This window comes from Canis lupus, chromosome 11 (assembly GCF_011100685.1).
Source record: "Canis lupus familiaris isolate Mischka breed German Shepherd chromosome 11, alternate assembly UU_Cfam_GSD_1.0, whole genome shotgun sequence".
In the NCBI taxonomy this organism is placed as follows: Eukaryota; Metazoa; Chordata; class Mammalia; order Carnivora; family Canidae; genus Canis; species Canis lupus.
This window is the reverse complement of record NC_049232.1, coordinates 70,424,913-70,440,341: the sequence shown is the minus strand read 5'-3', so window position 1 is coordinate 70,440,341 and position 15,429 is coordinate 70,424,913. Positions and strand designations below refer to the sequence as shown.

At 51.2% G+C, this 15,429-nt stretch overlaps 1 protein-coding gene across 1 annotated transcript in view; it reads right to left on the bottom strand.

The window, feature by feature from the left end:
• Positions 1-15,429, bottom strand: part of PAPPA (pappalysin 1) — a 236,708-nt gene that overhangs the window by 189,819 nt on the left and 31,460 nt on the right. The window contains 1 exon segment of the mRNA XM_038553223.1: positions 14,351-15,413. Coding sequence (XP_038409151.1) covers positions 14,351-15,413 — 1,063 coding nt within the window.

The window sequence follows — 15,429 nt, the reverse complement described above, 5'->3', positions numbered from 1 at the left end:
CTCGCAGTGAGCCCAGATCGACACTGGCCACTGGCCAGTGTTTGTTTCTATTCCCACTTAAGGCCAACTGACTTCCCCGTCGTAGAAGCGATAGCGGTGGAGATTTTTGAGAAGTGTGCTGCCCAAGTTCTGTTCCCTGGGCTCTCGACAGGTGGAGGCAGGACATGGCCATGGTGCTGGCCAAGTGCTGATGCCCCGGACCTGGAGAGGGTTTGTCTCAGGTGAGCCTGGCCGTGAGGAGCCACCTCTACGCTAGACGCTGGGGACAGCTCTTTTACATTAAAGGAAAAACATCCGAGTGTCATAGAAACAAGCACATCTTTTTTTTTTTTTTAAGGGGCAATTAAAAAATTCAGCATCACATTTAAATAGAGTGCCTTAGAGCTGTATTCTACTCGTAATCGTATGGAAGATGGTTGTATAGAGTAAGACTATGCTACTTACTTTCATCATTAAATATCTTTGGATCTAGTTCTAGATAGGATTGTTCTGGAATGGGGTCTAGTCTTCAATCAATGATATGAAAATGGGGGCACAAGTACATTAAGTTTTATGGCACACGTTTTTGTATTCACCATTTTTTTTCTGGCATTGCCTCACCAAGGGATACTTCATTCTTGTAATCACGGGCTTTATGATCTTTAAAAAAAAAAGCCTCATCTTAAGAGAGAGACAGTCTAGGGTTCAAATCCTTTCTCTTCTGCCAAAAGGTGTGCCTGTGACCTTATTAGGGAAGGGACTCAACCTCTCTGAACTTCAATATCTTCACCTGTAAAATGGGGGATTATAGAATTCAATCTAGGCAGGGGAATATAAAAATTCAAGGAGGTTAACATCAAGAGGTGTGCCCAACTCATGAACGGGGCCCAGGAGGCACAATTCTCTTATTAGCTTGCTCATGCAGCTGGAGGGAACTAGCCTTAGCTCCCTTAGCTCCCAATGCCTGCCGTCTTTCTCCCACCAGGGCACCCTGCTCCCATCACTGGCCCGCGATGCTTATCTCCTCCACAGGTGCTTGACCTGTTTCTACAACTCACAGAGCAAGTCCCTTAGCACTGCCTGTTTCCATATTCTGATCGCAGCCTGTCATTCCCGAGGAGGATCTCAAGTCCCCGAACCACGACTCCAATTTCAGAACACACCAGACCATTTGAAAGTGATTATCAAATATAAAGATCAAAGCCACTCAAGGCAAGTCATTAAAGCAAGATAAACCTCAGAATGTTTATTGCATCCATATCCTTGTCGCAATTACCAAGCGTTCTCCAAGCCGTGGCCAGTTCTGAACCCTGGATTCTGTGTTTTCATCCCAAGGGTCCCAATGATCTGGACTTTATTCTCTTGCTTAGTTTCATTGTCAGAAATGTCTAAATCTGCCTCTCTTGTAAGAGGAGGCACAGAAAAAATAAAGTGCTTGGAGAGTTTATTAAATTCTCAGAATCCTGAATGATCGGTTTCCAAAATCACAGCTCTTGTATAGCAGCTTGACACATGGTCTAAGAAAAATGTAATGGCACCAATCAAAGAGCAATTGAAAAATCGATCATTCTTTCATTCATTTATTGAATAAGTCACTCTCTCATTACCTCCCCTCCTCCTCCTTCCCTCCCTGCCTTCATTTTCCTCTCTTCCCTCCTCTCTGCAAATCATTCATTCAGTGTGTTCCTCCTTTGTTCACCAATACTTACAGAGATTCTATTATAACCATGCCCTAAGCTAGAAACTGGGCATACTAATATGGAAGAGAAACAATCTTCACTCTCAAAGGGTTAGCAGCTTTATGAAGGAAGTGAGACAAATAATCAGATGATCACAACATAATGCAATAATACTAATAAAACCTGCCATTTGGGGGCGTTTACTACACATCAGCACCATTGAAAAACTTTTCAAAATTATTTCTTGAAGCTTTACAAGAACCCTATGTGTTAAGTATGAGCATCCTCAGCTTATAGGGGAAGAAACCGAGACTCAGTGAGGTGATGCCATTTCCCCAAGGTCCCCCTACCTGGTTACAGGTGTGGGAGGTGGATATGGCTGCTCATCTGTACTACACATCACATCCCTAATCATTAATGCCTTACCTTCTCTTATGACATGCATTATCACAGAGGCCTGCTGGATAGACGAGAGGACAGATGGCACTGGAGAAGGCCCTGGCAGTGGCTTATAGAAAAGCAGGTGGGTCTGACACTATCTAGGAAGGACAGGTATTTATATATAGGGAACAATGTGACGCTGGGTGGGGGTGGGAGCAAGAGGAGGTGAAACAATAGGTCTGGGTTCTGATGTGGTCTGCTGGAGTATTTCTCATTGATCAGGCTTAGATTCCATACTTCAAAATCCTTCGTATCTCTGCCCCAAACTGTAGGCCCAGCAGGAGAGCTGGTTCCCTGGGGGTTGCTCCCTCTGAGGAGTCACATGGAAAGTCAACTCTCAGGAAAGTCACTGGTCTGCAGCTTTCCATACAACAGGATCAGGAAGAGCCCCAAGGATGAGTGGGATCAAGAATCCTGAGGATTTGGATGGAGGAGAAAATGCTGATTCAGAAGTAGGTGGGCCAGTGGAGAGGTTCTCGGAGCTCTGGATCATTAAAAATAAAATACTGAGGAGGAATTAGAGATTTCACATTTTGACCAAGAAATAAAGCATGTGAAGATGAGCCCCCTCTTCCTTCACACACCATTTAAGATGTCCTTCACATAATAAAATAAAGGGTACTGAGTAGTCCTCCTAAGGAAAGAACACGGTAATCTCAAAAGAGAGGACACTAGTTATAAATGAACACCTTTTCACTAGGATCCACTCAGCTCCTATTTTTTTCACTTGCCTTTTTGAAAATGGGTTTCAGAAACCGTTGGGGCAGAAGACAAAGAGTCAGAACACCTGGTTTCTGGAGAGCTCAGCTATCCTCACTTGGTTAGCATGACTCAGGCTAGAAGTGACTCTGACCCCTGATGAGTCAAGTACCCATCCTCTGCGTTCCCTCAGACTTTGGACTTCTCTATAAAGCATTTATCCAACTAGCTACTTATCTACCTGCAGGATATTCCATGAGTGCAGGATCACACCTATCTCATGAAATATTCGTTGCTGTACCCCCAGCATCTAGCACCGTGCCTGCACATCACAGGTATGCACACACCACACACACACACACACACACACACACACACACACACACTGAAATAGTCACTTTCCTAAGATCTTTTCTTGGGGTCCTATAATCTCTGCTCCAATAGCCCCATATTCTCAGAGTTTCATTATTTTTGGGAAGCCATGAAGCATGAAGAATACCCTGATAAGTAAGGGGAAATAACAAAGTACGATGGTGTGTTCAAAAGCACCAGAACAGTAATGTGACCATCCCACGTCAAAGTACTGTTTTCACAACACAAGTGCGGAATTCCAGGGCCCACAAGCTAGCTCTTCCCACCACCTCCCTTTCTTCGTAGAGGATCAAAACCACAATTGATAAATAATAGAACTGACCACATTAAGCAGAGTATACACAGCTCACCAGCTGCCCTGTGGTTTGTCGTCCACTTGAAGCACAATTAAATAAAGACAAATCAACCCTTTTCATAAGTTGTAGGAGACACCACGTTCTGGATACAGGCGGCATTTCAGTAGACTGTGTAGTTTGGCTCTAATTTGGAGCCATATAACTTATGTGACGACTGGCTGAACAATATTGCATTTGAGAAGGATAGAGCGAGAATTACATCATCACCAACGTGTGTCAATATGGCAACTTCTAGATTTTGGCCTGAGCTGTGGCCCCGTACAAATCACCCGACTGTAGGCAAATAGTAGAATCGTATAGAGACACAACAGCACGGTTATTACAGTAGATGGAGATCTCTCTGGATGGCTTGAACGAGTCTAATAATATCTCCAAATCTGGGTCCCCACGAGGGTTAAAAACAGATAGCTCTCAAACGGTCATGTGACAATCAAAAAGTTCTTAAGTATGGGGAAATAATGCTGAATAGCATGAGATCGTATGTCACGCTACCAAAAGCAGAATTAAATTCAAATGGAATTTTGGAAAGAGGACACCACATTCAGGGCCTACGGGAAAACAGAATGGCAGACGCGTAGACTGCCCAAGGTAGGGTGCCGCCAGCAGGCTGCTGCAGAGACTTGAGTATTGGGAGTCAGATCCTTTCCAGTTGTCAGATCCTTTCCAGTATAATTGTTGCTCCACTGCTACGCTGAACACATCAGACTCAATTGGTCAAAGGGGCTGGTAAATACTTTGAAGGCAGGGGCATGGTCTCATATTTCCCTGGATGTCCCCAGAGTCAACCTACGGCCTTGCTCTTACCTGCCCAATATCAAGCTCCCCATTTGTAGTCTAGTTGCAATCCCCACAGGCCTACAAACTGGATTCCCACATCTGATTTGAAAAATGTATGAATAGTTACGGATCTTAAAAATAGGCTACCCAAATCCTCCCATTTTACAGATGAAGAATTTAAGATAAAAAAAAAGTGGCCTACTCCATGTTGGCTAAGAAGTTACTGGAAATAGCTAGTCACTTCCTTCCTCATGCTTTGCCAAGCCACAGGGCAAACTGTGTTTTTCTACCATGAATCCTCCTGGGAAAGAGCCCTCTCTCTGTCTCATGTCCCTCTCCTACCCCCCGTAAGAGCCTGAGGTAGTCTGCATGTGTGTGTCATTCTAGTCACCCGCCGTTGCCTACTGTGTCCATACAAAGAGTTTGGGAGTCAGGGTTCAAGCTCAAGGCTGGAGGGCTGTGCTGTCTGAACTCAAGAAAGGCTGGAATCACAAATGTCAGAACCTGAAATGAAGACTGTAACCTCCTCGCCCTCCGCCCTTCACCACCAGATCCCCCAAAACAACTTAGGACACGGAAGGGAGAAAGACAGGAAGGCCCAGAGAGAGGAGACAAGAACTGGGGGGGGGGGGGGGCTCTGAAAACAAAACAAGACAAAGAAACTGGGGAAATGGGAACCTGTTGGACTTTGCCAAACAAACCCGTGAGCAAGTGCCCTTCACACACTAGTTTTGTGTCGCCAGAAAGTGAGAGCAGGGGTGTGATGGTCCCCACACAGGAGGCAGGAAATCAGCCCAGCTACGAGTGTGCAGGTGCAAACTGAGCCGAGATCAGGTCAGGGACACGAGTCTCACTAAGGCCAAGCGTCCCGGGCTCAGTCCGTGCCACACTCCCGCCGCTTTGTTTCCCACCCTGGAAGGGCGTCTGGCTGGGCCGAGGCTGTCATGAGTGGTCAGTGTCACCAGGGGATGGAGAAAGAAACAGGAGCATGCTGATTATGTGAGACCCGGGGTGGAAAAACCCCAACTGCCTCCTGCTGGGGCCCTCAAGGGGGCACCAAGCTCTCCGGCGCACCCAGGGAGCTTGAAATGGAAATGCACACCCAGGAAGGGGCGAGACAGGGAGCATCTCCTACCTGTAGACTCGGAGACGCAGATGCTGCTTCAGAAAGAGCTGCAGGCCAGCAGGCGCCCTGTGCTGCCTCTTACACGGCTCGCTGGAGTCCTGGGCGCCTTCGGGGTGCCCGCCTGGCTTTCAGCTCCTTCCCTGGGATGGGTGAGAGCTACCCAGCCAGCCCCATCCTGGGATCCCAGGCATGCCTTTGCTTTACACTGGGGAGGCACAAACTTACTGCCGTGTGCCGCTCGGGACAACTGGTCTGTGCGGGGCTTTTGGAGGAAACACCATCTTTCGAAAATAGAACCTCCAGGAGCCCAAATAAAAGGCCTTTGGTGGAAGAGAGGGATGAGCTTGTCTCCAACCCCCACTCCAGCCTGAAGGTTCCAGGGACGGGGCTCAGGATCCAGAGGGGGCTGGGAATTAGGGAGGATGTATGTAAGAGGTCAGAAGATTTCCCAAGGACGGAAAATCCCCAAACAACCACCACTGTTATTTTGGGTGCTCGCTAAGTGGTGGGCGTGGTTCTCATGGGCTGACCCCTGTATCATTCACTGAATCCTCGAAGCACTAGACTGTGTACTCATCCCCGATTTTACGGAGGAGGCATCTGAGTCTTTGATAAAGTGAGAGACTTGTCCAAGGTCACAGAAATGTTGGGGCACCTGGGTGGCTCAGTGGTTGAACATCTGCCTTCAGCCCAGGGCGTGATCCTGGAGTCCTGGGATCGAGTCCCACATCGGGCTTCCTGCATGGAGCCTGCTTCTCCCTCTGTCTGTGTCTCTGCCTCTCTCTCTCTCTCTCTCTCTTTCTCTCTCTCTCTCTTTCTGTGCCTCATGAATAAATAAATAAAATCTTAAAAAAAAAAAGAAATGTTAAGTGGCTTGATCTCATGTATGGTTGGTCTCCAAAATTCATGTTCTCATTTATTGGTGAGACTATACTGATGCTCGTGGCTTCTCACAGGTCCCAGTTTTGAGCTCCTTCTTAGCATCACGTGGAGAGGCCCCAAGTGGTTCTCTTCATGCCACTCACCCCTCTATCAGGCTCTCCAGGGCCAAAGTCACCTGTGCAGAGTCACAGAGGGGACCTCTGAGTAAAGGTGGACTTTGTTTAGATGAAGAGCACGAAGGCAACCCAGACTGAAGCAGAGAAAATGGGACTCTGCTGCACGTGGCCTGGATAGGGGTGTTTGTGCATCCACACCCAAGCAGGCATGTGGGCTGGAGGTGGTTGAAAAATCTAGGAGCTTCAATCAATTTGGAACTTCACCCACGGTGACCAATCCCAACACTGCCTGGGATCATTTCATGCAGAAATATGTCCTCTAATACAGTTAGACATTGGGGTCGTTTAAAAAAATAAACTAGTGTGCAAGTTCAATGAATTTGATGCGGTATATGGTCTTTATTTAAAACTACCAATTCTGTGGCCAGTCCTAAAAAAAAAAAAAAAAAAAAAAAAAAAAACCCAAAAAGTCAGTATCTTAAGAATGAAAGTAATCTGTGCAAATGACCTCAATGTGTGTCCTGCAGTTGCAACCAGGCCTTTTTTTTTTTGTTTTTCTTTTCTTTTCCAGGCCTGCAGAAAGGCAGTCTCCATAAAACAATGCTTGAGGAGCCCATGTGTGCACTCAGGAGGGGAGATGACTCTGCACCTACTACGTGCCACACACCGTGGCCAGGTGTTTTACACGGATGACTCCACGTGAGTTTCCCCACACGCTGTCGGAGAGCGGTCCTCACCCAATTTTTACAGATGAGAAACCAGCAACTCTTATTGAGAAACGAGCCAAGGTCAGACAGCTAACGAAGAGTGGAACCAGGATACAAACCCTGGTCAGTCTCCAACACATACCACTTTTCCACTATACCAGGCCTGACTCCTGTTATTGCTTTAATGAATATTAGTCACGTTAAATAAACTCTGATATTCTGATTATAAAATTCCAAGCAATTTCTCTTACACGATTACTGGAAAAGAATGAACAAAGTTCCTGAACAAATAACAAAGCCCTCTTTCATCTGTGTGCTGGTTAACTCTTCCCAGAACTCTTGCTGGGATATTATTTTATGTGACCCTCAAGGCGATCACGTGATCCAGGCGGTCAGATATTATTATTATTCCCTTTCCCTAGATGTGGAAATGGAGGCTCAAGGAGATTATGAGACTTGCCCAAGACTGGATGGCTACAACGTGGCTAGGCGGAGGCTAGGAGCATCATTTTGCCCTGAACCCTCCTTCATTCTGTGTCGGTCTGATTATCAGGGCTCCACGGCCAAAAGAACAAATCATGGCATCGAACTGCGGGAAGTCCCAAGTAGACCCACCTCTTCCTTGAACCCTCCCATCACTTTCCCACCTCAACCTCTTGGTTCTTTTTTGTCCTGACAAAGCCTGTTCATCCTGGCGGTCTGTTTGTATACCTCCTCCAAGTCAGAAAAACCTTTCCTGACTTCCCCTCAAACCACAGGGACCCTGCCTTTTTCTCAGAGCTCATGCAAGCCTTATCGTCTGTGTGGTTCCCTGGGAGATTAATCATCCGCCCTCTCACCGTCTCTTGAATGACTGTAACAAAATACCATCAAACCACAGAATATAAGCACCTTCAGGACACAGATTGCATGTTGGATCCCTAGGGCACTTACCACAGTGCCCTCGGTACTAAAGCGTCTTAATAAAATATGGATGATGGGCAAGAACATGACCATACGACACAGAACTTCTCCAAGTTTCTAATCCCCAGCTTCTAAGAGCCCGTGGCAATGGAGGAGGGTAGAAATGCCTTGGGATTAGGAGAGGAGATCCTGGGTCTTGCTCTCAGCTTGGCCTCACTCTCGCTGGGAGGCCTGGGTCAGTGCTCGCCCCTCTGGGGAGCTCAGCCTCCTCATCTACAGCCAGAGAGGGCCAGACCCTGCCGCTGCTCCTCTCAGCTCAGAGAGTCCCAGATTCCATGCAACTCTTCCAGATTTGGGGAGAACTTGGGCGAAGGAAGTATATGTTTCATGAGGTCATCCCAGGGAAGAAGAGACCCCAACATGTCAAGGGGAACCATCTAATGGTCTCTGACAAGGGGCGAGGGAGGACACCGAGGAGATCCACAGTGCCAGCAGAGGGGTCGAGGAGTCTGTCTCATGGCTTACTGCAGTCCTTTCCAAAGACTTCCAGCAATGTCAGCTCAGGTCCAAAAAAAATAACATGGCCCCAGGGGAATGCCCTTGTTCCATTAAAAATAATAATAAAGGAAGACAAAGAAAATGTTTCCCTATCAGCCGACAGTCTGCAAGGGACGTCCTCTCTGTCTGTCCTATTGTTTATAAGCAGCTATTCATGGGCAAAGGTCAAGTTCACCTAACTGTGCCACAGCCTGCACTTTGGAGGATGCAAACAGGAGCTTGCTGGGTTTGTTGCAAGATGCTCTCGCAGTGGAGTGCCTGCAGCCCAGACTGTCGATTGCCTCTGGGGTTCCTGATACTCGGGGTTTCCCTTAATACCCAGGTTTTCCCTTTTATCCATAATAAGGCATGCGGAGTGCAGTCTAACTTGTTAGTGGACATCCCAATGGCAGCAGATGAAGTTCTGCCCCCCTGGCTCGTCTCCACGGCCAGAGAGAATGGCCAAGTTCATTGGAATGTCTTTTTTTTTCTAAACGGCCAGTCTGATAGAAAACCTTTTACTCTCACACAGACGGCTCCTCCTGGCTGACACAGGGGCTCCTTCCTTCACAGCCGTGATTACAATGGCGCGCTCGCTCGTCTGTCTTTTCCACTGGATGGTGAGCTCCAAAGGGCAGGGTCTGGGCTGGCACAGAGGGACCATTCAACAAACATTTACTGGGGCAGGAAAGGAAAGAAGGAAGGGCAAGGGCGGGAGAGAAATAAGGGAAGGGAAGGGGAAGTGGAGGGAGGGAAGGGAGGAAGGAAATGAAGAAAGGGAGAGAGGCAGGAAGGAAGAATTTATCCTGATGCTAGAGTTTGCCATGAGGTAACGCAGTGGCCCTTCCTCTGTTCCCGGTCTGCGTCCTAGCCATCCTGGACGGTCCCCCTGCTCATCCTGCACCCTCTGCATGGGCTGTCTTTCTCTGTGTTCTCGACACGCTGTTTGCTCATGCACACCCACTGCCCACCCCTCTCTATCCCGTTCTGTGCCCTTGGAGGCCAGCCTCTTTGGGGGGCATCTACAGGTTCCTTTGCCCTGCGACTTCTACCTTGGGTCCCCCATGGGAATCACCGGCAGAAGACAGGAAGGCAGGAGAGAATGACACTGTGGAATTTACTCTCCTGGCTCCCTTCTGGCCTAGGGGCTCTGATAGGTTGGCTACCCCTCTTTACAGAGAGTCACCGTGGCTGCCCAGGGGTCCTCTGCATACACTCACTCTCCAAGGTCCCCAAACCACTCTCTCTGCTTGCCCATCCAGGCCAAGGGTGGGAATGGCTCCCCTCTGTTGCTGACTCTGGCCTCTGTGACGGTCCTAAACCCCACCGACCCTACTGTAGACAGCCTCCTTCAGAGGAGCTGCCCCCTTCTTCTCTCCTTAATTGTTCTGTTTGAATGTATCGCCTGGTTCCTGCCAGGGCCTGGCCCATGCAGGCTGCATCCCTACCTCTGGACGTGTTGCCCATCCACAGCTGTCCCTCAAAGCATGTCTCTGCCAGCCAACCCACCTCATTCCCTTAGCGCAGATCTCCACCTTACAGAGCTCCTGCCCCACCGTGTGTCATGGATCAGATTTTCTTATGTGTGAATATGATTCCCCCACCAAAGTGGAAGCCCCATACTGGTGAGGAATGCATCCCACTCAGTTCAGCATCCCCAACCAGGAGCAGAGGGCCTGGCAGGGGTACACTACCTAATAAACGTCTGTGACCAAATGTTACCATGTGGTTCCATTAACAGGACTGCAGTAAGATACCAGCAAAAAGTCGGGCTGTGCTGTGCTCAACCCCAGGACCATCAAGGCTACTTTCTGCAGCATTGCCATAATGCTCGCTGTGCATGCCTCAGGTGGCGGGGTGCTTGCTCACCTGCAGAGAAGCACTGCCCTGGGAGGACCATTCTGGGGTGGGGGGCGATGACATGATCTGTTACTCAGCTCCAAGCTGCCTCCTGTAATTACAACGAAGTCCTAGCCAGGGCTTAGAAACCATACAGAGAAAGGCCTCTCCCACAGGACGGGCCTTTGGAGACTTGATGTGTGGCTGTCATGGCCCTATATCGCCAAGGCCCCAGGAGAATTTTCTCATTTTGGCCAAACATCTCCAAGTGACTATGATACACACTCCAGGCCCCTCACTGCCCAGTCCCTCTCTTTGTGCATAGCTTCAACTGACTGTTCCTGTTATGGCCTCTTAATAAGGAAAACTAGCTGCTGGTGTAGCTCGAATCGTTCTACAAGGGTTCATGGAACCCTGAGGCCATTATCTGATTCTCTTCCAAACTCACTCCTTCAAGCACTTCATAATCCCAAGCTCTTGGAGGATGGTTGGGAAAGTGAGGACAGAACACACAGGGCCAGGTACTTGTGGTTGTCCAGGATGTCAGGGCAGTGTGGATCGCTGTGCCACAGCAGATGACCAGAGCAACCTGTACCCTAGTTTGACCACTAATGGACAGTGTGAGTTTTGGCCTCAGTTTCCATCTACAGGGGGGTTGGGACCAATGGTCTCTGAGGATGTTTCTAGGTCTGACATTTGGCAAAATCTCGATGTCCTCTGCAGCCCTCTGCCAGGATTAGGTGCTCTCTGACACCACACGAACCCCTGGGAATATGGGCCCCGGGGACCCAAGGACCATCACCTAAAGGAGCCTAAATGGGTTAGAGGAAATGCTATTTCTCTGCCAAGAGTTCCCCCCGAGGTGTCCGGCTGCATTACTGAGGAATCTTATTTTACTCAAGGGAACTGCTGCATCAGTGGTCAGAAGGAACTACCCCCTAGCCTGTGGCACACCGCGGACGGCGGCGGAGAGCAGGCCTTGGGAAACTTCTCAAGAACTCGGACGATGGAGAAAAGATGAGTGGGAAATATCAGGGAGGGAGACAGAACATGAGAGACTCCTAACGCTGGGAAACGAACTAGGGGTGGTGGAAGGGGAGGAGGGCGGGGGGTGGGGGTGAATGGGTGACGGGCACTGAGGGGGGCACTTGACGGGATGAGCACTGGGTGTTATTCTTTATGTTGGCAAACTGAACACCAATAAAAAATAAATTTATATATATATATATAAAAAGAACTCGGACGATGGGATCGTCCTGTGGTGTTTCATCTTAAATTCACTTTTGCTATTCGCCATAGACGGGAGGAAAAAGCAAAGCAAAACAAGGTCAGTCCCCCACCACAGACTGAGAAGCATGAAGTAGTTTCATCGTGCTCACCCGTTAAGAAAGAAAAAGAGAGAAGGGGGAGGCGAGGGAAGACCCTGATGAGAATTAAGTTCAGCTCTTTATTAAAAATCACCTGGATAGTATCAATCACATGCTCACTGCCCTCCCGCCCTCCCTCCTTCCCTCTTCTGAAGGTTACAAAGCAAGTATTTCTCTGTAAACTGGTTTCTCTCTGCACACAAGAGGGCCGTCACCCCCAGCCCCGTCACCCCCAGCCCCGTCACCCCCAGCCCCGTCACCTCCAGCCCCGCCGGGGACCTGACGGGCTCCCCTGGGGCACCTGAGTGTCCCAGCCGCAAACCAGCGGCACACGGCTGCTCACACACATCGTGGGCAGGCCCTCCGGTCCTTAGGGAAGAGGAGGCCGCTGGAGGCCGGCGGTGAGGTGTCTGGGCCCCGGGCCCCTCGGCCCCTCCGCAGGCCACACTCCTGCCGCCATGGTCGGCTGCCCCGGCTCCTGACCCCACCAACCCCGCAGCTTTCTCCCAAGGCTTTGGGGAAGCCACCTGCCCGCCACACCTGCCCTTCAATTCTGCCTCTTACTGCTTCTCAGACTGAAAAACACCTCCCTTTGGGGAAGCTTCAGAGTCAACAGACCTGGGTTCAAATCCAAGCTTTCCAGTTTAGCTCAGCGACCTTGGCTAAATCCCTCTGTCACTCTGAATCCTGGGCTTCCTTTGGCACAAGGGGGCTCAGGGTACCCACCTTCCTGGCTCTTGGTAGGTGCTGAATACACAGTTGCTGTAGTTGCTGTATGGATGGATGGATGGATGGATAGACGGACGAAAGAAGGAATGGAGGGGCAAATGAAAGTACAAATGGGTGAGGGACTTGTAGCGGTCCGTGGCCCTTACCCTCCACTGTTCCCTCTGTGCTTGGGCACATAGGTCATTCCTGGCCGTTCAGCTCAGCAGAGCACACACCACACCATCCTCGGAGCCGTGCATCTGTGACTTAGCTGAATGACTCTCCCGACCCGTGACCTTGGCCGGGTCATTTCACGCGCTGAGGTCCTCTAGCTCCCTGTCAGTCAAATGCAAATACTAACCTCTGCCTTGCCTTCCCTACCAAATTCTGCCCAAGCCCACATGAGAGCAGAGATGAAAGCGCTCTGTGACCTGGAGGGAACCGGCCACACAGCAAGGCTACTTCCCGCTCGGGGCGCTCGTGCCTCTGAACCAAGGTGAGAGTCCAGGGCGCGCCTGGTGCCAGCCGGCTGAGCTGACGTGCACTCTGGCCTGCCGCCAGGCACGACACTCTCCTGCCAGCGTCGTCATTCCTTTGCACATAGGTATTTTGTCTGTGCATGGGAGGCCCTTGCTCTTTTGAGAGAGACATAAAGAGAGGAGTCAGCAGAAAACCTGCAGAGGTCGGCAAATGCGCTCGAGCTATCAGCAAGTCCAGGGTCCTGTGTACTGGACAGAATGGAAAAGTTCAGCATGAAGCTGGAAATCAGGGAAGTGGATGATGCCTGCCTCTCTGGCCTGGAACTAGCCCTCTGAGCCCCATACGGAGTAGAGATCACCCACGGTGATCAGCCAGGGGTTCACCTTTGGGCTCTTCTTTGGAGGTGCCGGCTGGAGTGGACACTGTGAGCAGAGGCTAAGGGAAGCATTCCAGAAGCTTCTCCTTTCTGCCCTCGTCTGGGCAGTAAAGTCCCTCTGCCTTGACTTCCCTCCTCTCTCCCTCAACCCAATCTCGGATGTCCAAGCGGTGCCTATGCTTTTCTGGAGACACGTGAGCTGCACGTCAGTGTTTTCCTCTTGGAGCCCCCGCGGTGCCCCCTCAATGCAGCCCACGCCACCTTCCTGACACCAGTAATGACCTAAAGGCTTCCTGAGACCTAATGGCCCGCTGGCCACTGCAAGAGGGACCGTGCTTCTCGATCCCCAGAGCAGCTTCACAAAGCAGGTGCTGTTACCGTTCCCACTTTACGGAGGAAGACACGGCTTCGGAGAGGCCAGGACGTGGGGCAACAGCACGGCTGGGACCTGCACCCAGTGGTGTGACCCAGCTGACCCCAGCTTTACCAGCACGCTGTGTGACGGAACGGGGGCTGTGCAGGGATGGGTGTTCCGCATCCGTCGGGCACGCTAGCCACGAGCCCTTGAGGCTGCGGAGCACCTGAAATACGACCTGTGTGACTCAGTGTAGATTTTAAAGTTATTTGATCTCACCTAATTTAAACATTCACAATGGGGACTACACCCTAGGTAACGCCCTGAACCCCCGACCCCGACCACCTACACTATGGCAGCTATCCACACGTGGCTCCCACCACCCACTGTTGACACCGAGCCCTCTGAGAAGACAGGGTTGGCTCTCCTCGTAGCCCGGGTGGGGGGATGCGGGGCTGGTGACGGGCTGCCCTCACATTTCATCCCCACGAGAACTGAGTAAGGGGCTGGCCTCGGTCACCAAGCCGCTGTCCAGACTGGGCAATCCGGAAAGTTCCAGGACCCCGAGGGGCCTCAGGTCCCTCGCCCATGCAACATCAAGGGGGATGACCTCGGCTCACGGCTGGGCACTAGTGGCCCAGCGCGTCTTACCTGTGCGGAGAGTCGGGGTCAAAGCAGGTCTTGGTGACGTCTGTGATCTCGGGGTTACAGCACTCTCCGCCGTCGAAGTTGAACCGTTCATAATTGCAATCCATGTCACACACCCCGTTGTGCTGCTTCTTCACGAAGGCAGGGTGGCGCAGGTTGCGGCAGTCCCCGCCGTCGTGGCCGGTCAGCGTGTGGTTGCACTCGTGGTCACAGTTCTCATCCCCAATCTTGCTGATGTCGCAGTTGGCCAGGACGAGGCGGCGGCGCAGGGAAGAGTTGCTCACCTCCAGCACCTGCAGCTCCCAGGAGATGTTGTAGTGCTTGAAGGCGTCGGCCAGCTGCCGGTGCTGGAAGTCGATCTGCTGGCGGCTCACCGTCGGGTTCTCCCGGTCGTCGTCCCGGAGGTTGACCACGCGGTAGCGCACCACCTTGGGCCGCCGGAAGCGCGGCAGCTGGTTGTAGCTGGCGATGACCTCCGTGTTGTCGCACAGCGTCTGGCCGCACAAGGGAGGCTCCAAGCTCGTGTCCAGCAGGAAGCCGTGGGCCCCGCTGACTTCCACGTGGGGCATGTGGCCGTCCTTCATGGGGGACCAGGTGCGCTTCACATTGTCCCAGTTCTCCTGGAGGAGGAGCTGAGGTAGAGGGGCGTGGAGGCCGTGGCTTTCCATGTCCAAGAGCACCTCCCGCTGAGTCCTGGCCACCTTCCACAGGCTCAAGTGCTCGATGTAGCCCCGGAAGTTCTGATTCAGGGCGCTGCCTCCCAGCATGAGCACTTTGCACTTCTGGGTCAACGGGCTGAATATGCCGCCCACCTGCTCCCCGGACGTTGCCACCTGGGCACCATTGACATAGAGCTTCATCAGCCGCCCGTCGTAGGTGGCAGCGAGGTGGACCCACTGGCCTGGGACGTAGCTGCGGTGGGCATTGATGGTGGTCACTTGCCGAGCCCGGTCCGTCTTCAGGGAGAAAAAGTAGCGTGGATCTCTGTTGCCTTGGTCACTGACGGTGTGAATTCCCACGACCCATCCTCGGTCACGCGAGGTGTAAGAACATTTGTCATATAGCCCTATGGGGCCCGAAGA